The sequence below is a fragment of the Cebus imitator genome, unplaced genomic scaffold (genome assembly GCF_001604975.1).
Source record: "Cebus imitator isolate Cc_AM_T3 unplaced genomic scaffold, Cebus_imitator-1.0 Scaffold612, whole genome shotgun sequence".
Lineage (NCBI taxonomy): Eukaryota > Metazoa > Chordata > Mammalia > Primates > Cebidae > Cebus > Cebus imitator.
Window position 1 is genome coordinate 501,973 of NW_016107927.1, and position 26,533 is coordinate 528,505.

The following is a 26,533-nucleotide window of genomic DNA, read 5'->3' on the forward strand; positions in this document are numbered from 1 at the left end:
ATCTCTGCCGGAATGCTGTGTGACCCTAGATTAGCCCCTTCTGTTCTCTGAGCCTCCACCCACTGCTGGCCCCCACAGCCCAGTGCTGAAGGTGCTGAGGAGGCATGGAGTGCCCCCTACTTCCTGGCCAGCAGCGTGGATGGGCAGCAGGTCCCCTGAGACGGACCTGACCACTTCCTGCAGCCCCACCTCGAAGTCCATACTCTTTTCCTGGCTCCCAGGGAGCAGGGTCCCATAAGGTTGCATTTGGTGGGGCCACCCCCTGTGTCTACCACATCCCCAGAGTCCTAAGCCAAGTCCTCAGGGATAGGAACTGGCTTGTGTGGTTGGCGGCCCCTGTAGGGCCAGCCGGAGTGGTCAGGGGGCCGGACGAGACCCATCGGGTGGGCCGGCCCACGCCACTTCCTCTCTTTGTTGTCCTGATATTTTCTTTTCCTCCTGAGATTTAACTCGAAGACAACGTCACTAGCAGTTTCTGGAGCCACTTGCCAAGGCCGAGTGTGAACTGAGCCTGCCCCATCACCAAGATGATCCTGAGCTTGCTGTTCAGCCTTGGGGGACCCCTGGGCTGGGGACTGCTGGGGGCATGGGCCCAGGCTCCCAGTACTAGGCTCTCTGATCTGCAGAGCTCCGAGCTACCTGGGGTCTGGAGGGCAGAGGCTGAGGACACCGGCAGGGACCCCGCTGGACGGTAAGAGGGCCTAGACCTTGGCAGAGGTCATGGGGTAGGATCTGATCCCAGCTCAGACAGAGCAGGACCTCTCTGGACCTCAGGTCCCATCTGTGAAATGGGCTAATAGTATCTATCTGCTGAGCCAGCCGTGAGGCTGAACAAGGAGCCTGGACTGGGTGCTTCAGGGTCCACCCAAGAATGGCAGGGAGTTCCCTGTCTGAGCCATGGCAGGGAATGGGGCTTTCGGGGGCTGGCCTGGAGGCACAGCTCCTACCATCAATCACCCATCATGGGGCCCTGGGGGACTCTGGCTGCAGCTGCTTCCAGCTGGCCTGGCCATACCTCCTGTTCTTCGAAAGAAATCAATTCTGAAAGCTGAGACTCAGTAAGGCTGAGACTCAGTAAGGCTGCTCTCAGATTCTGATCTGAGTTCCCTGAGGACCTGGCCCCAACCGCCAGCAGTGAGCGGAGAGGGCCCCCTGCTCTCCAGAGCACAATTCAGAGAGCTCTGCCTCAGCGCCCCCCATAAGTAGGCAGGATGGTCTTGTGACTGGACCCAGGACAGCTTTCCAGCATTCTCTTTGTACAGGGCCAGGGCCCCTCCTGCTGATAAGGTGCTGGGCCTGTAAGTCCCCCTCATCTCCAGCTGCCACCCAGTCGGAGCAGCAGGTGCTGTTTACGGGGCCAGGCACCTTGCCCTGTGTATCTCAGTTCATCCCTCCAACAGCTCCACTTACAGAGGAGGAGCCTGAGGCTCAGAGAGGCTGAGCGGCTCTCCCAAGGTCACACAGCTAAGGAGCAGAATCTGAGTCTGACTCTAGAGCTCACACTCGACTCTGCAGCAGTCGGAGCCAGCCCCGACTCCCAGGTGCTCCTACCCTCACCCCGCTGCCCCCAGACCTGTTTGGCTAAGGGCAGCTACATGAATTTAGGGAGTGAGAGGGACTGACTTACCCTTCTATTTGGGGTGTGAGGGCCACCATCACAGCAGACCTGCCTGCGATAGGTCTCTTTTGGCTTCTGAGTTGCAGGTTTGTTGGGCACTTTCCTGAAAGTGGATTTGACCAGGGAGGCGCAAGAGGCCCCTTAGTGAGGGAGGGGCTGTTGGCAGTGGCATGGGGAGCAGTAGCTGAGCAGTTGGCCATGGGGAAACATGCGTTCCCTCCTGCCCCCAGCTCCGCTCAGGGCTGGGAGGCGCAGGTGATTCTTGGTGGGGGGATCCAGCCACTCTGCTCTGATTTCAGGACCAAGGAAGCTCCACAGCTGAGTCTCAGGCCACCTTCCTCACGTTAATGAAAGGGAGGATGAGGGGACCCAGTGGACAGGGGGGAGGAGGGAGCTGCTCCTCTTCCTCCCACCCCCTTGGTTGTAGGGAGGGACATTGCTCCCTTAGCCCCAAGGAGAGGGCCTGGGAACTGCTGACAGGCAGCCCTGCAGGGGCCCCTCAGTCATTCCCTGGGGGTCTCAGAGTGGGAGGGTGCATGGACCTGGCCTAGGAATGCCCAGGTGTCCCAAGCCTGGAAGCCCCCTGCCTGCAGGGGTCTCCCTCCGGCATCCAGAAGCTTCGGTCTTCGCAGGGCAAGCCCCTGCTCTTTCACCAAGCCCGGATGGGCTGGTGAGAAAGGAAGGAAACGCTGCAGCTTCCTGGGCTGATTGCTTCCAGTGCTCCTGTGACCCGGGAGGCGGAAGCGTGCTCCAGCTCCTGTCCCCGCAGCAGGGGAAGGGGAGTCGGATTGGGTTCCAGTAGCAGGGGTGGTGACACCCACACTGTCAGGAGGAGGCTTGGAAGCCTGAGCCAGGCATTCCACTCGGCATTTGCTGTTCACATCTTTTTCCAGAGCCCCAAAGCTAGGGTGGGCCCTGGATGCAGGTCCCAGTAAGACACTTAGCAAAGAGAAGCTTGAATAGGACCACTAGGTCCTTAGACTTCCCTGCAGCAGAAGACGGAAGGGGTTAACTGCTTCCTAAGTCACCAGGGACCCCAAGGGGCCCAGTCCACGGAGCCAGAAGCTTGAGCAGTAGGACTCCGGGAGGAGGAGGCTCTTTCCGTGCCCTGGCTTGGGGTGTCTAGAATGTGGGCGCCTCAGACCCAGGATTTGCTGTCCCAGTGGAACTCAGTTTGTGGTAGGGACGATGCTGAGCCCCAAGCAAGGTGTCCCACCTGTCCCATTGCTGTGACAGCTCAGAGGGGTGGGGACGCCCCCCAGGGCCACAGAGCTCCTAAGTAACAGGTGAGAGCTGGGGCCCACCCAGGCTTTCTCTGTCCTGTCCCCCGGCCATGTAGGGGACGCTGCTGCCAGCAGGTTGGCTGGCCCCAGTCGCTGGCTTCAGGCTTTTCCTGACCCTCATGCAAGGAGCATTGGGATTTTCCCAGCTGGGAGCTTGTGACTCGGAGTCCAGCATATGGCTGGAGGTCACACAGGAGCAGGGCACGGCATAGGCTGCCTTCTCCGGGCCACGATGCATCTCTTGCACCTGTTCCTGCCCCTTTTTTCCCCCACCCAGGCACAGAGCCCTTGGCCTGAACAGGGAAGAGCTGAAGCTTCCAGAATCACGCTGAGGGATTCTCAGTTCTGGGCTGGCAGCGGAGAGAGCCTCAGGCTTCTCTGCCAAGGCCCATTTCTGACTCAAGGACAAAACCCTGTGAGTTTCTCCCCTGGAATGGTCAGGTTAATGGCTGGCTTCAGGGCCTCGGAAAGTGAGGCTTCGGAGAACACGCCCTCCTTCCCAAGGAGGACTTGAGGCCCCCTGGGAGGGCGTTTCCTGGCTGGGGAGGGGAAGGCCCTCCACACAATCTGCATAATGGTGCGCCTTCCCCCCACACTCAGGCTCCCTCTGCCTTCCCACCACACCCGTTCTGTTCTGAGTGCCGCAGAGGCACAGCTTCTTCGCATTTCCGAGAGAGACGTGGGAAGGGCCTTGCTCAAGGTCACTGTGAGTTCGTTCAGGGAGGAGGAGGAGAGGAGAGCACAGGCCCTCCTGCTTCCATTTAAAGCTCCAAAGGAGTCCACATTCCCTCCCATCTGGGTGGGACCACAGGTTGGGGTCACAGCAGACCAAGGGCAGGCCAGAGGAGCCCCACATTCACTCTGAGCTGGCACGTGCCCCTCAATAGCCCAATGGGAGATGAGGGCACCCAGCAGGGCTTCCCAAGGGAGGGCACAAAGATGAAGCCAGCCTGACACAGAGTGGCAGAGGGAACAATGGATGCCTCAGCGAGTTGGCCCAGGGTCATGGGCATCGAGGGCCAGGAAGAAGCTGCCAAGAGCTGGAGGAAACCAAAGCAAAGGTCAGGAATGTTCCCAGGGTTTGGGGCCAGCAGCCTGTCCTGTGCCAAGGGAGGGCCTGCCCAGGGTGGGGAGCGTGGGCAGAGAGAACAGTGGCACTGAAGCCCAGGGTCTGGGCAGGTCAGTGGAGAAAGTTCCTGGGCAGGAAGGGTGGGCAGCATAGTTTCCACTTCCAGGAGCTTGAGGTGGAAAGTCCCGGTAACTCCTGGCAGGCTGGACCAGGCCAGGCATGCCCGGGGCAAAGGCCTTCCAGGCCCTTTACAATAGGTCAGAGGTTTGCAAGGAATGGAATTTTGTTTAGAGAGAGTTTCTCACCCTTGGCACTACTGACATTTTGGACTAGATAATTACATTACTTGTTGTGGGGTGCATAGATGTCCTATGCTTTGTGGGGTATTTAGCAGCATCTTTGGTTCTCGTCTGTGAGGCACCCAGTCATGGGTAGCACCCACCACCCAGATGTGACGATGCACTTGGGGTGCTGTTATAAGTAAAATTTTGATGCTGCAAAAGAAATAGCACGCGAAGATAAATCCTCTCAGCAAGGCAATTTACTTCTATAGAAGGGTGTGGCTAACGGATGGAGCAATGGTGGGGGCACACGTGGACAAGGGGGGAAGGGGTATTTATGCCTGACGAGGGTCGTCTCTACTGCTGTGTCGCTCCCCTATTGGCTACAGTTAGACGGCACAAGATAAGCTAATCCCGATTGGCTATTTTAAAGAGAGCAGGGGTCCGAGCTGGAGAGGCAGGGTGAGTGTTTTGGTGGGAAGGATGGTTACAGGTGGGTCAGAGCAGGTAGCCAGGGGTGACCGAGGTCAAAGAAGGTAACCGGAACAGGTGACGAGCAGGTGACCAGGATGAGTCAGAATGGAGCCAGGGGCCAGGGGAACAGATGTGAACTACTGATCAGAACCGGTGGGGAAGGTTGTTTGCTGAAATTGCAAGGAAGTTAAACTTTAAAATAGGGAAAGAATAAGAGAGCTGAACATACTGACATACTGATTCTTTGAAGAGAAACTTGGGGTTCACTATAACAGTGGGTCCCCTCTCCTGTTGAGAACCACTGGTCTAAGAGAGATTTTCCCTTAGGCTGAGCCCATGTTCAAGGACTTTCCATGGGGGCCAGGCAGATGTCCGTGCCGGCAAGCATCTCACCTGTGGCTCCTGAGCTCCAAGCCAGCGCCTTCCCAGCCCTCTGTTTCAGTGTTGAGTGAGCATTCCTCCCTTCCTTCCGTCCCTTTTTACTGTTTTCTGATCCCTTGGAGATCCACTGTCCCCTTCCTGGTCTCTGTTCCCACTGGCTGGCTTATCAAATCCTGACCCACTGCCCCATCGTTTCATTCCTTAGCTTTGGAGACTTGATAGCTGTAAGAGAAACTCCCTACTCATTTCTGTCTTTTAAAATGCCCTTTTTAAAATTTTGAGACAGAGTTTTTCTTCATTGCCCAGGATGGAGTGCAGTGTGCAATGTCGACTCCTTGCGACCTCCACCTCCTTGGCTCAGGCATCCAACCTCAGCCTCCCAAGTAGCTGGGATTGGAGGTGAGCACCACCATGCACAACTAATTTTTGTATTTTCTGTAGAGACGGGGTTGCGCCATGTTGCCCAGGCTGGTCTCAAACTCCTGGACTCAAGTGATCCACTTGCCTTGGCCTCCCAAAGTGCTAGGATTACAGACGTGAGTCACTGCGCCTGGGTTCCAAAACGTTCTTGATTATTCACCTGCATTTTCTCTTCCTGATGAAGATGATTTTTATTTATTTTTATTAGTTTTATTAGATATACATATTCATAGGCAGAGATCAGCAAACTATGGACAGTGGGCCAAGTCCAACCCACCACCGGTTTTTGCTAACAAAGTTTTATTGGAGCGCAGCCACGCTGGTTCATTTACTTATTGTCAGTGACTGCCTTCATGGTACAATGGCAGAGTTTCGTAGATGGGACAGAGTCCATGCGGCCTGGAAAGCCTGAAACCATGGCCAGCATCAGGGGCATGTGACCTGCGCAGTCACACACAAGGGCCTGCATTCTGAAGGGCCCCACCCTGGGTGTCATCGTCTGGAAATTCTTCATACTTTTTGAACAAGAGGGCCCACATATTCATTTTGCACTGGGCCCTGCCAGTTACGTAGCTGGTCTTGTGTCAAATATTTACTATCTGTCCCTTTAGAGAAAAAGTTTGCTGATCTCCTGATTAAGAGTCAACTGGTTCTGTAATGCTTGTTGAGACAGTCAGAAGCCCCAGCTCCCTCTGGTCCCCAAAGGTAATGACTTTCAACTTTGCAGGTGATTCTCTCGTGTTTACCTCTGTGTCACTAAAGAACATGCTTGCATTGCTACTTCTTGGGAGGTAGCTTTATCTATTTTTATTTTTATTTTTTTTGAGACGGAGTTTCGCTCTTGTTGCCCAGGCTGGAGTACAATGGTATGATCTTGGCTGACTGCAACCTCCGCCTTCTGGATTCAAGCCATTCTCCTGCTTCAGCCTCCTGAGTAGCTGGGATTACAGGCGTGCACCACCATGCCAGGCTAATTTTTCTATTTTTAGTTAAGACAGATTTTGCCATGTTGGCCAGGCTGGTCTGGAACTCCTGACCTCAAATCATCTTCCTACCTTGGCCTCCCAAAGTGCTGAGATTACAGGTGTAAGCCACCATACTCAGCCCCAAGACTATTATTTTTAAAGTGCCACACAATGGTTTTGTTTTTGGGTTTTTTGTGGATTTTTTTTTTTGAGATGGGGTCTCACTGTGTTGTCCAGGCTGATCTTGAACTCCAGGACTCAAGCAGTCCTCCCACCTCAGCCTCTTGAGTAGCTGGGATTACAGATACAAGCCACCATACCCGGCTTCATAATGGTGCTGATGTGCAGGCAATATTTCAAGCCACTGCTCATCAGGTAGTCTCCTGACGAGGGATATATGGGAGGTAAATGTTCTGGAACCTGGACTGTTTGAAAATGTCTTTATTCTCACTCCCCATACTGATTCATAGTTAGGCTGGATATAGGATTCTGTGTTGTAAATTATTTTTCTTCAGTATTTTGAATGCAATTCTCACTGTGTTCCAGTTTTCAATATTGCTGTTGAGAGGTTCAAAGCCATTCCAATTACTGATTTTGTATGCTTGTGTTTATCTTGATTTTCCTCTCTGGAAGCATGTAGAAACTATCTTTGTTCCCAGGGGTCTAAAATTTCATGGTGACATGTTTTGATGTAAGCGTATTTTCATCATATTGCAGGTAATTGGTGGTGCTTTGAAGCTAGAAATTGAAATTCTTCACTTTCGGAATGTTTTTTTGTTTGTTGTTGAGACAAGGTCTCACTCTTTTGCTCAGGCTGGAGTGCAGTGGCACCATCATAGCTCACTGTGGCCTGAGCCTCCCGCGCTCAAGGGACCCTTCCACCTCAACCATCTGAATAGCTGGTGCACACCGCCACACTTGGCTAATTTTTGAATTATTTGTAGAGATTGGAATCTTGCCATGTTGCTCAGGCTGGTCTCAAACTCCTGAGCTCGAGTGATCCTCCTGCCTCAACCTCCCAAAATGCTGGGACTACAGGCGTGAGCCACCATGCCAGACCTGATTTTTTTTCATTGATGATTTACTCCCTCTGTTCTTTCTGAAATTTCTATTATTTGGATGTTACATTTGCAAGACTGGTTCTCTATTTTTCTTTTCTGTCTCCAATTTTTCACCTCTCTGTTTGCTCTTTCAGGGAAATTTCTTTAACTTTACCCTCTAACATTTCCAATAAATTTATTTTCATTTCTACTGTTATGCTTTTAATTTCCAAGAGTACTTTTTTGTTCTCTGAATGCTCACCCTTTCTCTCCCATCCCCCTTCACTTTTTTTTTTCATAGCTTCCTGTTCTTGTTTCTTAGGTGCAGTAATTTCTCTTATCAATCTGGAAATTTTAGTGCAAGTGTTTGACTCCTTACACAGTCATGGTTTTGGTCCAAGCTGACATTTTTCTGTTTGTCCACTTTGACCTTTTTTTTTTTTTTTTTTGAGATAGAATCTTGCTCTGCACCCAGGCTGAAGTGCAGTGGCATAATCATGGCTCACTGCAGCCTCAAACTCCTGGGCTCAAGCAATCCTCCCGCCTCATGCTCCTGAATAGCTGGGACTACAGGCACATGCCACCACACCTGGCTAATTTTTTGTAGAGATGAGGTCTCACTATGTTGTGTAGGCTGGTCTCAAACTCCTGGGCTCAAAGGATCCTCCCACCTCAGCCTCCCAAAGTGCTGGGATTACAGGCATGCGCCACTGTGCCTGGCCCTGTTTTGGAACAGAATGTTTCTCGGGTAAACCTTGGATGTCTGCTCACTTAAGAGGAAAAAGACTGAGAAGCTGACTGGAAGCTGGGGTGTATGGATACCCCTTTCTGACGTGTTTTGTCCGGCCTAAGATTTTCTGGTTGGCAGTTTCTATGGGAGAACCCCTGGTGACAGCAGCTTTGGGTCTTTGCCTCTCCGCTGGCTCATTTTCCTAAGAAGCTTTTCTAGTCTGCTGCTGAGAGGGTAAAGCAGGCTGGGGGCTCAGCACTCAAAATATGATCACTCAAATCCCCTCGGTTCCCCGCCCCTGCCTTTCCCAGCACTATCCCTGTGTGACAGAGCCCAACGACCCCAGGACAAAGACTGGCTCCAGATAGCCCTTCATCATGAAGGCCTCTGAACGCTGCTTTCTAATAGCTCACAGATGTGGCCACTTCTCCTACGTCCACCATCGCTCAGTCCGAGCTGCCGTCATCTCCCCCCACCCGTGGACACAGCTGCCAACATCTTACCCTCCCATCCTCTCTGCACCCAGGAACCAGGGTTTCATGCCACTTCCCTGCTGTAATCCCTCCATGACTTCCCAGGCCCTCAGGACACAGGCCAGCTCTCTGCTGAGGTCTGGCTTCTCCCTTTACCTCAGCCTCCCTCTGCAGCCCCTTCCTCACCCCCAAGCACCCCTGTCACATCAGGTGCCTCATCTGACTTTCTGGCTTGAAGACACAGCCCATTAGCTCCTTCTCCTGAAAGTCTCTGCAGATCCTAGCACCCCTCACCCATTCTGAGAGTGCCTGCTCTCCCTGGGGACCCTGAAGGGAAAGTGTGCACCTCCACATCCATACCCTGAGCTCAAGCCCCACACCTGGCACCCAAGAGGTGCCGAGCTACACTGCGCCACAGAGATCATTGCCACTTACAACTCTGACAAACTTTGTCCTGGGAGCTGGCTGCCTGGGGAAGGGCTCTCTGACCCACTGCCACTGACTCTATGGAGTCAGCCACCGGGTCAGTGAACTGGGGCTCCATCAGCATGAGCGTCCCCCACTCCTGGGACACCATAGTACATGCTGGTGAAGGGCCAGGATGGAGGGGCTACCTGTCAGGCGTGCAGGATGCTGCGTGTGACTCCCTGACACCCTGCGTGACCTTGATGAGGTGACCACTCCCAGAGGGGACACTGCTCCACCCAGCTGCTTACCTGCCCCTAGGACAACTGTTTGAAAGCCCCTTTCTAGAATGGTCCTAATGGGCATGGCCAGGGAGCTGGTCCCTCACATGAGTAGCAGCTGGGCAGGCTGCCAGGGCAGCTGGAATGGGGCGGTAGAGCTGTGTTCACAGAACACTTGTCAGGAGCCAGGCACCTGGGGCTCCTCTGCCCACTCAGAGGAGGGCATTACGATCGCCGTTGTATAGATTGGGAAACAGACGCCGCCTAAGTACGTCATGGGTTCACACAGCCGGAAAGTGTGAGGGATTCTAACCCAGGACTCTCCAGCCTCCGCTGCACCCTGCAGCCTCCCTGGTACCAGGAAAAACAGCAAGAGCCTTTCTGGCTCTGCGGCTGAACTCGTCAACAGGAATCCATTCAGACAGCTGCAACACACGGTGTTTTTGCCACACTCTGGCTGTTAGTTTTGTTGGCTAAAACAGTCATCACCCGGGAGCTGCTCTTCACAGTTCTAGATTCTGGCAGGTTTCTCAGCCTCTCTGTGCTGGTTACGGGAGGCTTCGGGAAGGTGGTGGAGCAGGTGCCCTCTTTGCAGGCAGGGATTGTGAAATATTTGCTCTGGAGCCCAGGGACGAATAATGCAGAGGGCTGTCTCCTCAGGATAGTGGAGTCCAGCATCGCAGCACTGCTCAGGCAGGAGGCAGGGACCCGTGGCTCTGTACCAGCACCCCCTGTTGGCCTGGATGCAGCTCAGCTGCTCTCTCCTCTGCCTTGTTTTCCAGAAACTGGTGCCCCTACCCGATGTCCAAGCTGGTCACCTTACTAGCTGTTTGCAAAACAGAGAAATTTCTCGTCCACTCGCAGCAGCCATGTCCACAGGGAGCTCCAGACTGCCAGAGAGTCAAAGTCATGTGAGTGGGGCGGGGGGAGGGGGGCATTTGCCCAGACCTGGAGCGGGCCCTTCCTGGAGTCACTGAGCTAGCCCTTCTCCTCCAGGTACCGAATGGCCCACAAGCCAGTGTACCACGTCAAGCAGAAGGTGTTGACCTCCTTGGCCTGGAGGTGCTGCCCTGGCTACACAGGCCCCAACTGCGAGCACCACGGTAGAGCTCCCTACGGCCCCGCTCCCCACTTGACCACTGATTCCGAAGGTCAAGCAGCTCCTCTGACCGCTGGGTCAATATCTAATGCTTTCTTTGCAGATTCCATGGCAATCCCTGAGCCTGCAGATCCTGGTGACGGCCACCGGGAACCTGGGGATGGACCAGGCAGCTTCGAACCTGGTGTGTTCCTTATCAGAAGGGGCAGGCAGCCTGGTGGAGCCCACATCACCAGCTGGCCCTTTCTCCTGTGACACAGCAGCGCCATTTCAGGGAAACCGTGCCTCCAGAATCAGCAAGGCCTCCTCTGTGGCTTGCACCACCTCCCACCTTGAAGGCCAGGCTCACAGGCCCCCAGCTGCCTGCTGGCTGAGCACACACACCCTTTTCCTTCACCCCATCTTCTGGGAAGAAATGGTTCATCTGGCACTTTCCTTGCCCCCCTGAACCACACAAGCCCTGTACCTAGAAAAAGCTTTCTCACCCTTCCCCACAGCCCTAACCAGGGCCAGGAAGTCATGTTGTCCTTGGTCTTGGAGTCAGCACAGGAAACCCACTGAGAGACACCATTTGCAGCAGGGCCCTTCGAGGTCGGGGCCAAGATTGAGAAAGCAAATGACTTTCACCATGTGGTGAAGTATTTATTGACAAGGGCTGCCATGAATGATGTTGTGAGGCCATGTGCATGTGCTAAAAAGGGGAGTGTGCCATTATTGATTAGTCATGTCTGCTGTGGGTGTAGGAGGCAGAGGGAGGGCTCACTTGCTGTGCATTTGCTCTCCAGGGGTTTAAGGGTTCTAAGCCGCTGCTCAGAGGACATCAGCAGCTACCTTCCCTGCTCTCGGCCCTCAACTCTCCTCTGAACCTCACGGTCTTCCCAAGCCTGGTGAGTTAGCCCTTGACATTTATGTCTCCTGTGTATTCAGGCCACCTGGCTGCAGTGATCAGTGAGGTTGAGGTGCAACAGGAACAGCAGGAACGCCTGCTGGGAGATCTCCAGAATGATGTGCACCAGGTGGCAGACAGCCTGCCAGGCCTGTGGCAGGCCCTGCCTGGTAACCTCACAGCTGCAACGATGGAAGCAAATAAAACAGAGCACGGTGAGTGGCAGGCTTTAGGGGCTAAGGAAGAGCCTGGGCATATTGAGGGCAGTAGGGGAGGACCCTGCTTCTCCCAGCCCGGGAGGAGTATCTGCTCCTGCAGGGCTTGTGTCACACTGCATGTCTGTTCTGTTGCAGAGTTTCCTGATAGATCCTTGGAGCAGGTGCTGCTACCCCATATGGACACCTACCTACAAGTGCATTTCAACCCCATCTGGAGGAGCTTTAATGAAAGTCTGCACAGGCTTGCCCAGGCCATAAGAAACCTGTCTCTTGATGTGGAGGCCAACCGCCAGGCCATCTCGAGAGTCCAGGACAGTGCCATGGTCAGGGCTGACTTCCAGGAGCTTGGTGCCAAATTTGAGGCCAAAGTCCAGGAGAATGCTCAGAGAGTCGGTCAGCTGCAGCAGGACATGGAGGACCGCCTGCACGCCCAGCACCTTACCCTGCACCGCTCTGTCTCAGAGCTCCAGGCCGATGTGGACACCAAACTGAAGAGGGTGCACAAGGCCCAGGAGGCCCGAGGGACCAATGGCAGCCTGGTGGTGGCAATGCCCTGGGCTGGGGCAAAGCCTGAGCCGGAGAGCCTGCAGGCCAGGCTGGCCCAGCTGCAGAGGAACCTCTCAGAGCTGCACATGACCACGGCTCTCAGGGAGAAGGAGTTGCAAAACACCCTAGAGGACATGAGGGCCACCCTGACCCAGCACAGGGATGAGATCAAGGAACTGTACTCCGAATCGGACGAGACCTTTGATCAGATCAACAAGGTGGAGCGGCAGGTGGAGGAGCTGCAGGTGAACCACACGGCGCTCCGTGAGCTGCGGGTGATCCTGATGGAGAAGTCTCTGATCATGGAGGAGAACAAGGAGGAGGTGGAGCGGCAGCTCCTGGAGCTCAACCTCACGCTGCAGCACCTGCAGGGTGGGCACGCTGACCTCATCAAGTATGTGAAGGACTGCAACTGCCAGAAGCTCTACTTAGACCTGGACGTCGTCCAGGAGGGCCAGAGGGGCGCCACGCGCGCCCTGGAGGAGACCCAGGTGAGCCTGGACGAGCGGCGCCAGCTGGACGGCCCCTCCCTGCAGGCCCTGCAGAGCGCCGTGGACGCTGTGTCACTCGCTGTGGACACGCACAAAGCGGAGGGCGAGCGGGCGCGGGCGGCCACGGCGCGGCTCCGGAGCCAGGTGCAGGCGCTGGACGACGAGGTGGGCGCGCTGAAGGCGGGCGCGGCCGAGGCCCGCCACGAAGTGCGCCAGCTGCACAGCGCCTTCGCCGCCCTGCTGGAGGACGCGCTGCGGCACGAGGCGGTGCTGGCCGCGCTCTTCGGGGAGGAGATGTTGGAGGAGATGTCTGAGGAGGCCCCGGGGCCACTGCCCCTGAGCTACGAGCAGATCCGCGTGGCCCTACAGGACGCCGCCATCGGGCTGCAGGAGCAGGCGCTTGGCTGGGACATGCTGGCCGCCCGGGTGGCGGCCCTGGAGCAGGCCTCGGAGCTCCCGCGGCCGGCAGAGCGCCTGGAGCCCAGCCACGACGTGGGCCGCGAGGAGGCCGCCACCACCACCCTGGCCGGCCTGGCTCGGGAGCTCCAGAGCCTAAGCCATGAACTCAAGCGTGTCGGGGCGTGCTGCGAGGCCGAGGCCGGGGCCGTCTCCTTCAACGCCTCCCTCGACGGCCTCCACAGCGCACTCTCCGCCACCCAGCGCAGCTTGGAGCAGCACCAGCAGCTCTTCCACAGCCTCTTTAGGAACTTCCAAGGGCTCGTGGCAGCCAACGTCAGCCTGGACCTGGGGAAGCTGCAGACCATGCTGAGCAGGAAAGAAAAGAAGCCGCAGAAAGGTCTGGAAGCTCCCCGGAAGAGAGACAAGAAGGAAGCGGAGCCTTTGGTGGATGCGCGCATCACAGGTCCTGTGCCAGGTGCCTTGGGCACGGCGCTCTGGGAGGCAGGTGAGTTCCTGTGCCCAGGAGACTGGGCGAGTCTAGGAGGCCAGGGTGGGCTGCCAGCAGCTCTTCTGCCTCCAAGGGGGCCAGGACGACAGAGAACAGGATGGCCATTAGTCACCTCTACTCGGGGTCCACCCTCCCTTTGGCCCAGCTGCTTTTCAGAGCTGTGGGCCTCACAAGCTACCTGGCATATGGGAAGGCAGAAGAAGTCACAAGAACCACCTGCTAGTGCCAGAGCCCACGAGCAGGCAGAGCCAATGCTCCTGCTGCAGAGAGGGGAGTGTTCCCGCCCTGCCAGGGCAGCCCTCAGGTCCCCCATCTCAGATCTTCACTGTACCCACTTCATCCCCATGTGCCAAGCCACTGTATCCAGGGAGAATGTGGATGGAGATTGTGGCCGCTTGCCATGGGCAGCCCCACTTAGCCGCTGTTTCACATTCCATGATTTAGTTTTTTTTTTTTTCTTCTTTTGGGAGATGGGTCTCACTTTGTCATCCAGGCTGGAGTACAGTGGTGGGATCACAGCTCACTGTAGCCTCGACCTCCCTGGGCTCAGCTGATCCTCCCTCTTCAGCCTCCAGAGTAGCTGGGACTACAGGCATATGTCGCCATGCCCAGCTAATTTTTGTACTTCTTGTAGAGATGTAGTCTTGCCATGTTGCCCAGGCTGGTCTCAAACTCCTGGGCTCAGGCAGTCTGCCCATCTCAGCCTCCCAGAGTGTTAGGATTATAGGCATGAGCCACTGTGCCCAGCCTCAATTTCAGTTTCTTGCATCAACCATGATCAGAAAATAGGTGAGTACAGTACAATAAGATTTTGATAGCGGGAGAAACAACATTCATATAACTTTTATTACAGTATACACCCTAGTGTATACTGTACAGGGAAAGCCGTGGGCCCTGAAAGGAGCCCATTCTCTCTGCAAATACAGTTCACCCCTCTCACTGCTCTGTGCTAGGTCCCCTTCCTGGGCTTTAGCACAGTGACCCATCCCAACAGGTCAGTGACGAACTCATCAGCACTACCACCTTACCTGAAACTGAGGCACAAACAGCTAGTGAGCGGCAGGGGAGTGCTGTCTTTAGGGTGCCGGTTCGTCCCCTCCAAAAGGCCCTCCATGGCTGGTCCCTGCAGGTCCCTGGGCCTGGGAGCTGGCTCTGAGGCTGAAGGGATGTGTGACCAAACTTCCCATCCCCTCCCTGAGCATGGCTCTGGGAGGGGGACAACTAGGCTCTGTGTCTTAAATGACTCTGCCAGAAGCTGGCCTTGGAGCTGGTGCCATTCCCCACCCAGACACAGGGCTAAGAACAAGGCCACCATCTTGACCATGTGTAGCCTGCCATGTGGCAAGTCTAAGGCCTTGTCAAAGTCCCATCCCAGGCAGTCCTGCCACTGTTGACCCTCCCTGTGACCCAAGAGGCAATGCAAAGCAGTGAAAGGCACCCAGGGTCTATCATCACCTGTCTGTTTCTCCCTCAGTAGAATGGCAGAATCCCAACTCACGTCAAAGTTATGAAGACAGCTGCATTTACCAAACACCTAGCACGAGGCTTACCTCATGTAGGAACCCAGTCAACGTTTTCCCATTTTCCCAGCATTTTCAGGGCCAGGCTGTGTCCACATACACTGACACTTCCCTCTTGTTTCCTCTCGTGCATGGTGCAAGGCTTCAATATGCTGATGACTTTCAGAATTTGCTTGATGGTTTGGGAATGTGTTTACCACAATGATCATTTATTTCAAAAAAGTGTTTTCCTTAAAAACAAATTTCCAGACCGGGTGCAGTGGATTACACCTGTAATCTCAGCACCTTGGGAGGCTGAGGCGAGTGGATCACTTGAGGCCAACAGTTTGAGATCAGCCTGGGCAACATGGCAAGACCCCGTCCCTACTAAAAATACAAAAATTAGGCCAGGCACGGTGGCTCATGCATGTAATCCCAGCACTTTGGGAGGTCGAGGAGGGAGGTGGAGGCTGCAGTGAGCTGAGATTGTACCACTGCACTCCAGCCTGGGCAAGACAAAGCAAGACTCCGTCTAAAACAAACAAACAAAAATTAGCCAGGTGTGGCAGGCACCTGTAATCCCAATTTAGGAGGCTGAGGCAGGAGAATCGCTTAAACCTGGGAGGGAGAGGTTGCAGTAAGCTGAGATTGCTCCACTGCACTCCAGCCTGGGCTATAGGTTAGGACACACACACACACACACACACACACTGTCTCAAACCCAAACCCAGACACTCACGCACACACACACTCTTCCCTTTATTTGTTTGCAGGAATGTGTGCCCTGCAGGGGAGCGCACTCTAAGTTTGCACAGTCCTTCCCGCATCTTATGGCCTGTCAGGCGCAAGGCTTGGTGGGGTCTCCCTCTGCGGAGGAACTCCCCGCGCAGGCGCCCGGCAGCAACAAGGTCCCAGCACCGGCAGAGGGCGCTGCGGACTGGCCTTCCTTCGGCTTGGCGAGAGCCCCACCTGCTGGGTGTTAGGGGAATTGCAGAAGCAGCCGCAAGCCTCTGACTTGGCACAATCTTTTTTTTTTTTTTGTGAGACGGAGTTTCGCTCTTGTTGCTCAGGCTGGAGTGCAATGGCGCGATCTCGGCTCACCGCAACCTCCGCCTCCTCCCAGGTTCAAGCGATTCTCCTGCCTCAGCCTCCTGAGTAGCTGGGATTACAGGCATGCGCCATTAAGCCCGGCTAATTTTGTATTTTTAGTAGAGATGGGGGTTTCTCCATGTTTGTCAGGCTGGTCTCGAACCCCGACCTCAGGTGATCGATCCGCCCTCCTCGGCCTCCTGAAGTGCTGGGATTACAGGCGTGAGCACTGTGCCCGGCCGACTTGGCACAATCTTAACACAAATGGGAAAGCTATTCTCAACTCTCTAATTCTCAGAAAATTAGAACTCAGTTCTTCCAGAACTAGAGAAAAGCACCATTTTTTTATTTACAAGGCTATTGCTGGATTGGGAGGCAAAGAGCTGGGGCTGTAGTTCCAGGACCCAAGTCACTAATTGCTTAGCAAATGGCTCTTTCTCAGGCCTTGGTTTCATCACCTAAGAAATGGGGACTTTGTTTTCAACTCCTAGAGAGGGAGCAAGTTGAGGAAACCCACGGTGGACATAACCTTGTTGGTGCCATGGCCAGTGTCACAGCCAGGACCCAAGCAGGACTCACCTTTCTCATGCTGTCTCATGACCCTGTTCCCAGCTGCCCAACCATCCTGGCCAGGCAGCGTGGCTGGCTTCTTCCTGGCTGTTTGTCCACCCTCCACGCATGGCAGCTTCCTCTGACTCTGTGCCCATGCATGGGCCTGGCACCGGTGTTCTGTCTCAGTGTTCCTGTCCTAAGGCTAGCTAAAATGCACTCTGCAGAGAACCAGAAGTCAAGAGATTCAAGGTCTGCTCCCTGGAGGCTTGGTAATTTACTAGTTGTGTAGTCTGGAGCAATAAGCTTTTTCTTTCTGGGCCTCAGTTTACCCGTACGTAATCTCAGGTTCTGTGAACATTTTGAAAAACCACATTAAGATGACCAGCTTGGCCAGGGATGGTGGCTCACACCTGTAATCCCAGCACTTTGTGGGGCTAAGGTGGGAGGATTGCTTGAGGTCAGGAGTTCGAGACCAGCCTGAGCAACAGAGCAAGACTCTGTCTCTAGAAAAAATAAATAATAAAAAAATTAGCCGGGCATGGTGGCGCAAGCCTGTAGTCACAGCTACTCAGGAGGCCAAGGTGGGAGGATTACCTGAGCCAAAGAAGTTGAGGCTGTAGTGAACCATGATCACCAATGCACTCCAGTCTGGGCAACAAGAGACACTTTATCAACTAAAAAAAAAAGACCAGCTTGAGGGGGCTTCTCTTTCCTGGCTCCACCTGCTCTTTCCTTCTTTCTCCAAGGTTCTGTCTCCAACATCCAGGAGGATCCAGCCTTCATGGTTCTGCAGTTACCTCCCCGGTGCTAGCATTATTATTACCTTGAGGATGGATATTTTCTCTCCCTTGAGTATCTCAACATTCCTAGCAAGCAGCGGTTGTGTGGGAGTCAGAGACCTGTGTTCCTATCCCAGCCTGCCATTTGCAAACCATGTAGCCTTGGGCAGCCAGTGAAGAATTCAGCCCATTTTGTCAATCAGAGTTATTGCCAATCAGAGTTACTGTCTTTCAAGGAAGTTGGAAGGAAACGGGATCAAATGAGATAGTGCTTTGTGGCCAGGCATGGTGGCTCATCCCTATAAGCCCAGTGTTTTGGGAGGCTGACACAGGAGAATCACTTGAGCCCAGGAGCTCGAGATCAGCCTGGGCAACATAGTAAGATTCTTTCTCTACCAAAAAAAGAAAGGTTGCAGTGAGCCATGGCTGCCACTGCACTCCAGCCTGGGAGACAGAATAGACCCTGCCCACCCCCACCCCCGCCCCCCTACCACAAAAAAGAGAGAAGGTGTTTTGTTAAAATATACATCAGCTGAGGCAACAGACTTGCATTTTCCCTCCTCTCAATTAGTGGAAAACAGAATTGGCCATCTAGCTCTGCTCCTTGCAGTAACACTGCCATTGGGAATATCTAGGTTATCTAGAAATAGTGACCTATTTCCAGTACTAGTAAGGTAAGGACAGCGGGTCTCAGGGTTTAGTTTCCCATCCAAGGGTGTAAGAGATGAGTCACTGAGCACTTTCCTCTTTTGTTTCAGGATCCCCTGTGGCCTTCTATGCCAGCTTTTCAGGAGGGACGGCTGCCTTGCAGACGGTGAAGTTCAACACTACGCACATCAACGTTGGCAGCAGCTACTTCCCTGAACATGGCTACTTCCGAGCCCCTGAGCGTGGTGTCTACCTGTTTGCAGCCAGCATTGAATTTGGCCCAGGGCCAGGCACTGGGCAGCTGGTGTTTGGAGGTCACCATCGGACTCCAGTCCATACCACTGGGCAGGGGGGTGGAAGCACAACAACTGTCTTTGCTATGGCTGAGCTGCAGAAGGGTGAGCAAGTGTGGTTTGAGTTAACTCAGGGATCAATAACAAAGAGAAGTCTGCCTGGCACTGTATTTGGGGGCTTCCTGATATTTAAAACCTGAACCCTAGCCCACTCTGATCAGACATCATGGACTTGCCCAGCTTTCCTTGGCCCGGGGCTCTGGTCAAGGATGGGCTGGAGATCATTTAGCTGGTCTGTCTCTTCCCTGGGAACCTTCTGCAAAGACAGTGTGGTGTATGTGGCCTCCCTCCAGCTGCGCGGGGCTTGCCCATTTCTCCATGATGAGGAGGACTGGAATGCTTCCCCAGGCAGGACGTGGTCCTAGGAAGCCTGAACCTTGGCTTGGCATGCCCTCTCAGACGGCACACCATGTGTGGGCTGCAGCTCTTTGCCACACTCTGTATTCTACAACTTCTTTGGTGTTTTGCTCCTCCTGTGGTTGGAAACTTCTGTACATTTTAAACCTTTCTCATGCCTCCTCTTCTCTTCTCCCTAATCGTATGATAGAAAGTCATTTTTTGCCAGGAGGAATGTTTAACATGAAGATGACATTTTGGCCAACATTGGAAAGCACTAGAGGGCGATGGGATTAGACCAACCTGTTTGGTCTCTATTGGTCAGTCATGGAGACGAAAGCCTGGCCAACCAAGGGAAAGAAAATTAGTATCTTTAGTATCAGTCAGTCCTTGTATGATATGGCTTGGCTGTGTCCCCACTCAAAATATCATCTTGAATTGTAACCCCCACAATCCCCCCATGTTAAGGGAGGGGCCAGGTTGGGGTAACTGGATCATGGGGGCGGTTCCCCCACACTGTTCTCATGACAGTGAGTTCTCATGAGATCTGATGGTTTTATAAGTGTTTGGTAGTTCCCTCTGTTCATTCTCCTTCCTGCCACCTTGTGAAGAAGGTGCCTTGCTTCCTCTTCACCTTCTGCTATGATTGTAAGTTTCCTGAGGCCTCCTTGGCCATGAGGAACTATGAGTCAATTAAACCTCTTTCCTTTATAAATTATCCAGTCTCAGGCAGTTCTTTATAGCAGTGTGAAAACGGACTAATACACTGGTATTTATCTATAATTTTAACTTCACGTCTTTGTCTCCTTGCCTCACAGAGGGTGAAGGCCAAGACATGCCAAACATGAACTGAAATGTGCACGGCCTTCACCTCTTTTACTTCCTCCAGTATCTTAGGACCATGGTTATTCTTGTTAGCATCTCTAACAAGGAGGAAGCTGAGGGAGGAGGGAAGGAAGACTGTAAAAATCCCCCTCAATAATGATCAACTTTGGAATAAAGCGATGCCCTTCAAATCTCTGCCTCACTTACTTCTGGAGAGCAAAAATAATTGGTAGAGTAAGTAGAAATATAGAACGTGAAACTACGTGGGTAAATGTGACTTTGATTATTCCAGGCCCTGTTACATAGAATGATTTCAGTTCATTCTACATAAAATACTCGGAGGCTTCCACACTAGGCAAAGACGCTAACACTGTACTAGACACTACAGCTTGTAATTGCAATTATTCCTGTAATATACCAGCATATGGTTTTCAAAAAATTTCAGATCCTAGAGCAAACTGGCCTAAGAAAGCAGTCATCCAGCTATCCGAAAATCAAGTGTTGTTTTGGTATTAGGTACTCAAAGTTTGTTGAATATAGTCTTCTCCATAAGAAAATCAGATTGCTGAGGCAAGAGAATCGCTAGAACCTGGGAGGCAGAGGTTGCAGTGAGCCGAGATTGCGCCACTGCACACTATAGACAAAGCGAGACTGTCTCAAAAAAAAAGAAAGGAAGAAAAGAAAATCAGATTGAACTTGGTAGCGAGTTGCTTGTTGGCGTTAACAAGGTTACTAGCACTTCTCATTGTTTTCTAGGAATCATTAGTTCACTTGTTCCTCAGAATTTATTTAGTACTAAGTTTTGTGCATTCAATGTGTCAAATAAAACATCAGTGTTAAAAGGAACAGTATGCCAGGCCACGCTGCTGACTCATGTTTGACCTGGGGTAAGTCACAACCTCTCTTGAACTTTGTCTGTAGTGTGAGATGGTTGATCTTACAGCTCTCATTAGGTATTCTGATTTTTTTTTTTTTTTTTTTTTTTAGATGGAGTCTTGCTCTGTCATCCAGGCTGGAGTGCAGTGGTGTGATCTTGGCTCACTGCAACCTCCGCCTCCTGGGCTCAAGCAATTCTCCTGTCTCAGGCTTTTGAGTAACTGTGATTACAGGCACCCACCACTACATTCAGCTAATTTTTGCATTTTTAGTAGAGACAGGTTTTCGCCATGTTGGCCAGGCTGGTCTCGAACTCCTGACCTCAAGTGATCCACCTACCTCAGCCTCCCAAAGTGTTGGGATTACAGGCGTGAGCCACTGCTCCTGGCCTCTGGCATTTTATCTTAACCACAGGTTTAAATATCACCCACCCCTAGTGCAGCTCTCAGTTGCCAAGACCAGTACTGCACCAAGGCATGAAGCAGTTGGCCACACCAGAACAAAGATTAGAAGAAGCCCAGCAGCAGGTGACCCTTGCTGCTGTAGACCATGCTGTGCCTTCTTTCTGCTCAATTGTGCAGTTACTGGCCAGGCTCTGCTGATAACAGTTGAAACATTAGGTAATGCGGTCTTATCCTTTGGAACTTACTGCCCATAGTAAGTGAAGTGAATTGATCCCCTCCATAATGGGTACTTGTCTAATGAAAGTGCTAATGGGTAAGCTCTGCCAACAGCATGGATGCGTCACTCCAGAAGTTTCTGGGATGAGAACTGGAGAAATAATGGTTCTTCTAGACAGGGTATTTTTACATTCAACAAAACATATATAACTACATTTCAGAAAACTTAACATCAAGTTTAAGCGCAAAATATGTGTTTAAACAGTCCTATAATTAGGACCCCAGATTAGCAAGAATTCTGAAGTTCATCTGATTGATAGACTTCTTGTCTCTGCCTGGGTGGAGGCTCCTCCTGTCCTCCAAGTGGACCCCCGTTACCCAGACCAGTGGTCAGTACCCTCACTGCGGCACCCGGAACACCACAATGGATGGAGCACACGGTGGTACCCCCAAAACCTGATATGGAAAAATATTTAAAAATCCCCAAATATTGTAAAACAAGAGACAGCACTGTAAGTACATCAGGAAATTTGGGTAATTTCTGAAAAATAGAAACAAGGGATCAGGTCTGAAATGAAACAGCAACAGGAAATCATGACCCCAAACATGTGAGACTGCTGGGGAGATGGGAGTGCTTTGGGGGGAGCCCCAAACTCAAACCCAGCCCTTGAAACATTTGGGGGAGGCAAGGGTTGAAAAACTAACTGTTGGGTACTATGTTCAGCATCTGGGTGACAGCATCATTCATACCGCAAACCTTAGCACCACACAACACACCCAGGTAACAGACCAGCATATGTAGCCCGTGTCTAAAATAAAAGTTGGAAAAAAAAAAAACCCTAAAACAGTTCCACCATCACAAGGAAAAAAATAAAACAAAAACACACTTAGGGTCACTTTGTGCCAGAACTCCAGCCCTGTCATCAGCCCCAAGCTCCAGGTACTTGGCAGCTGCTGGGCCTCTGGAAGCGGGGAGCCCACATATCCTGACAAGTATGCCCTTACCAACCCACAGGGGCCAGTCCCAAGACCTCCAGAAACCACAACATAATGTCAAAGTCACTTCTGTGAGATTTTACTCAGAAGCAGTGTGAAGAGGCTACAGAGCTCACGACAAGTTTCTTAGAACTCCTTCTCTCAGCCTCTGCACCCTATCTCTTTAGCTCAAAAACGAAAAGCTCTCCCCACTGCAGCCCGAGCACCCTCCTTCCATTGCCTTCATCAAGAAACCTCCCCAAACCTGCCTTGACAGCGACTCAGCTCTCTTACGGGGTGATGGAGATGGATGAATGGGGCAAGGAAAGCCAGAATCCTGGAGAAGGAAAGGGGAAATGAGGCCAGCCTGGTGGCTCATGCCTGTAATCATAGCCCTTTGGGAAGCTGAGGCCCAAGGATCACTTGAGGCCCAAAGTTTGAGGTTGTAGTAAGCTGTGAGTGTACTACTGTACCCCAGCCTGGGTGACAGAGTGAGACCCTATCACAAACAAACAAAAAACCCAACCATACCAAAATAACAATTAGCAAAATTTCAGTAAGCTCGGTAGATTAGGGTATTGGTCACTGCTATGGTATCAGTGTGAATTTTCCTGGTCCTGTTAATTGTGCATAATTGGCTAATAGAACATCACTGAAGTATTTAGGGATAAAGGGGCATCAGTTCTGTAACTTACTTCAAATAGGTCACAAAAAACTGTGTGCATACACAATACACGAACATCACAAACATCACAAAGTAGCCTCTGTGATTCCTGCACACACACACAGGATGACAAAGCAATGGTGCAAAATGTTAGCAGTTTATGAATCTGGGTGAAGGGCAAATGGCAGTTTTTATACTATTCCTGAAACTTTTTTTGGAAGCCTGGAATCATTTCAAAGTAAAGTTAAAACATTTGGCTGTTGAAATAAACTCAGATGGGCTGACAAAGTAGAAGGCAAAATGAAACGTATGAGAAGCATGGTAACAATATGGAAGAAACATCCAGGGAACCTGAGATTTGTTCTAGAAAGTTCTAGAAAAAAAAAAGAAAAAAAAAAAAAAAAATAAAAAAAAAAAAAAAAAGGGAAGAAACAAAGTAATAATGGTAGAAAATTTCCCAGGTCTAAAAACAAGACCCAATTAGTACTAAGTAACAGAATGAATATAATTTAGATATGGCCAGTTTCAACTTCCAGCATCAAGAAAAAAAAGAAAATTCTATTTCTTGAAAATAAGTTAACCTGCATAACATGTCACTTACTAGATCCACATCAGGCTTCTCGCTGGCAACAAGGGATGCTAGATGATCATGGAGGATCATCTTAGAGTTAGAATCTCCAGCCAAACTCCTAGTCAAGTATGAGGACAGGATCAAGTAATAAAAATTGCTTTTAAAATGTCTGATTAAAATCCGCCCCCACAGCAGTGTAGATCTTTTGGTGGAGACTTCCAATTTTTTGTTTTTCAACACTTACCTGCGTTTCAGTCACACAGTAGAGCAACAGATATCATCTGGATTCTAAATGGGCTTTTAAAAATGGTTCCTCCCTTAAAGAAAAACAATGGGGGCCCATTTTTTTTTCTTCACCTCACTTGAAAAAAATACATGTTTTGAGAGAAAGAGTCTTGCCCTGTTGCCCAGGCTGGAGCCCATTTTTTTTTTCTTCACCTTACTTGAAAAAAATGTATGTTTTGAGAGACAGTCTTGCCCTGTTGCCCCGGCTGGAGTGCAGTGGCTCGATCTCAGCTCACTGCAGCCTCTGCCTCCAGCGTTTAAGCAATTCTCCTGCCTCAGCTTCCCAAGTAGCTAGGACTACAGGTGCACCACCACATCTGTGGTGTGGTGCCTTTTAGTAGAGATGCGGTTTCACTATATGTTGGCCAGGCTGCACTTAAACTTCTGACCTCAGGTGATCTGCCCACCTCGGCCTCCCAAAGTGTTGGGATTACAGGTGTGAGCCACCGTACCTGGCCGAAATTTTTTTCAATATAAACATTCCATACTGATTTTTAGATGATGGTAACACTTCAAGCTTCCTGCATAATGTTTAGCATATGAGCCAGGCATGGTGGCATGCACCTGTGGTCCCAGCTACTCAGGAGGCTGAGGTGGGAGGATGGCTTGAGGCCGGGAGTTTGAGGCTACAGTGCACTATGATTGTGCCTGTGAACAGCCACTGCACATTAGCCTGGGTGACAGTGTGAGACTCCCTAAAAAAGAAAAAAATTAGGATATGAGCACTGAGGATGTAGGGAGATTGAGAGATCTGGAATGGACTTAGATTTCATTTGAACACAGACCAAGAAGCTTCTAAGATTCAGAGGAGCAATAGGTAGGCTACAAATGTTCCATCAAAAAATGTGAATTAACAATTCCTACGTCAAAGGGAGATGACAGGCCAAGTGCGGTGCTCATGCCTGTAATCCCAGCACTTTGGGAGGCTGAAGTGGGCAGGTCACCTGAGGTTGGGAGTTTGAGACCAGCCTGGCCAACATGGTGAAACCCTGTCTCTCCTAAAAATACAAAATTAGCTGGGCATGATGGTGCACGCCTGTAATCCCAGTTACTCGGGTGGCTGAGGCAGAACTGCTTGAACCTGGGAGGTGGGGATTGCAGTGAGCTGGGATTGCACTCCAGCCTGGGTGACAGAGTGAGACTCCATCTCAAAAAAGAAAAAGTTATTATGGATTAACCTTTTAGCCCTAGTCCTTGTTCCCATCCAACAATATTTTTTATATGTGCCATTGCACTTGAACTAAGCTGCCATCTGGATCACAGCATTGAGGTGACTTTCTCACTTCTGCTGGTACCGGCACTCACACATTTAAGTCTCCATGCCTGCAACGGTGCCGCTGACAGGTGGCCTCTGCTCACTGCTGACTGACCGCTGTCAGTGGATCATGTCCACCCAGTCAAGACTGTGTGCTCCAAGGGTGGAGCCAAGGCTGTGTAGGAGCATGCGCCTAATTTAATATAAGGATGACATGTCAGAAACGGTCAATGCACTAGAATCAGCAGACAAATGTTTCTCCAAGTGAATGAAGACTTAATAACTGATATTGTGTCTGCTTGAAACACAAAGATTAAACCTATTCTGGAAGAACAAGGACTAGACAGTTCTGTTTCTTACTGTCTGCTCTACTAATAATACTAAAGAAACCTTGGAATGGAGCAGTGAGACCAACAGATTGCTGGAAAGAAGAAATGAATACATTTATTGTTTCCACAGACAGAAGAAAGCTGGCAAGCATCCACAGGCCCCAGAAATCACCGAGTCTTCTTTACCAGGCTGCATCACAGCACCTGCGGTTATTCTGAGACTCTTACAATGACACTGAACAGAGACTCCCGTCAGGCATCTGTGACAGGCTATCTCCAAACATACATTTGAGGAACATTAACCTGTGCCACATCTTGTCTGTGACTTAACATGTTCAGTTTCCTAGGAAAAGGCAGCAGAAGGCAGTCTGCTGGGATGAATTCACACACACCTGAAAACAGACGGTGGGACTCAGCACAGGTGGGGAAATGACCAGACAGTATTGCCCAGCAGGAGGAAAGCTCTCCAAGGCTCCACTTCCCACTGCAGCAGGAGCACCTGAAGGCCAAGTAAATGCATCCCATTACTCTAGCCTCATGAACTGCCAGCAGGAATGAAAATGAAAAGCTTTGTGGACACCAATATGGCAATGTTTTCCAAGAACCTTAGACTTTTCCCATCTTAAACAAAGGATCTATTAAAAGTTCACATCCACTAGTCCTATTTTCAGAAATGTAATATAAGAAAATAAAGATTTATGTATAGGGATGTTCAATATCTGTTTTTCAAAAACAATGAGAATAATCCAAACATTCAACAGGGGGTTGAACACAGAAATGACTCCATGTACTTGGTTGAATTTTGTGTAGTCATTAAAAAAAATGTTCTTAATGGCTATTTAATGGCATACTAGGATTTTAATATCACAAAAAATGCAACATAAGAAAGAATGAGGCCAGGTGAGGTGGCTCACTCCTGTAATCTCCACTTTGGGAGGCCAAGGCGGGTGGATCACTTGAGGTCAGGAGTTTGAGAACAGCCTGGCCAACATGATGAAACCCCGTCTCTACTAAAATACAAAAATTAGCCGGGCATTGTGAGGCACGCCTGTAATCCCAGCTACGTGGGAGGCTGAGGCAGGAGAATCACTTGAACCTGGGAGGCAGAGGTTGCACTGAGGCAAGATCAGCCTGGGCGCCAGAGCAGGACTCTTGTCTCAAAAAAAAAAGAATGAAAAGAAACACTCAAACGTACATAGTGGTAATGCCTGGCAATAGGATTTTGAGTGATTTTTATTTGCTTTATTCTTTCCTGTTTCCCAAATTTTCTGCCACGAGTACGTTTTCATAATCAGAAAACATTTTGGTAG

General features: G+C 51.4%; 1 protein-coding gene across 1 annotated transcript; it reads left to right on the forward strand.

The window, feature by feature from the left end:
- Positions 1-204: 204 nt before the first annotated feature.
- On the forward strand, positions 205-20,136 carry MMRN2 (multimerin 2). Its single transcript, XM_017516947.2, has 7 exons — positions 205-691; positions 10,203-10,331; positions 10,417-10,523; positions 10,623-10,703; positions 11,447-11,620; positions 11,759-13,564; positions 18,245-20,136. The coding sequence occupies exons 1-7, from the start codon at positions 528-530 to the stop codon at positions 18,625-18,627; spliced, it is 2,844 nt and encodes a 947-aa protein (XP_017372436.1). The 5' UTR covers positions 205-527; the 3' UTR covers positions 18,628-20,136.
- Positions 20,137-26,533: the final 6,397 nt, after the last annotated feature.

Excerpts from the sequence above, each read along its gene's own strand:
- MMRN2 (XM_017516947.2), top strand. The coding sequence starts at position 528 with ATGATCCTGAGCTTGCTGTTCAGCCTTGGGGGACCCCTGGGCTGGGGA. Across the intron at positions 10,704-11,446 it reads ACCAGGCAGCTTCGAACCTG|GCCACCTGGCTGCAGTGATC; the intron begins GTGTGTTCCTTA and ends CTGTGTATTCAG. Across the intron at positions 11,621-11,758 it reads AGCAAATAAAACAGAGCACG|AGTTTCCTGATAGATCCTTG; the intron begins GTGAGTGGCAGG and ends GTTCTGTTGCAG.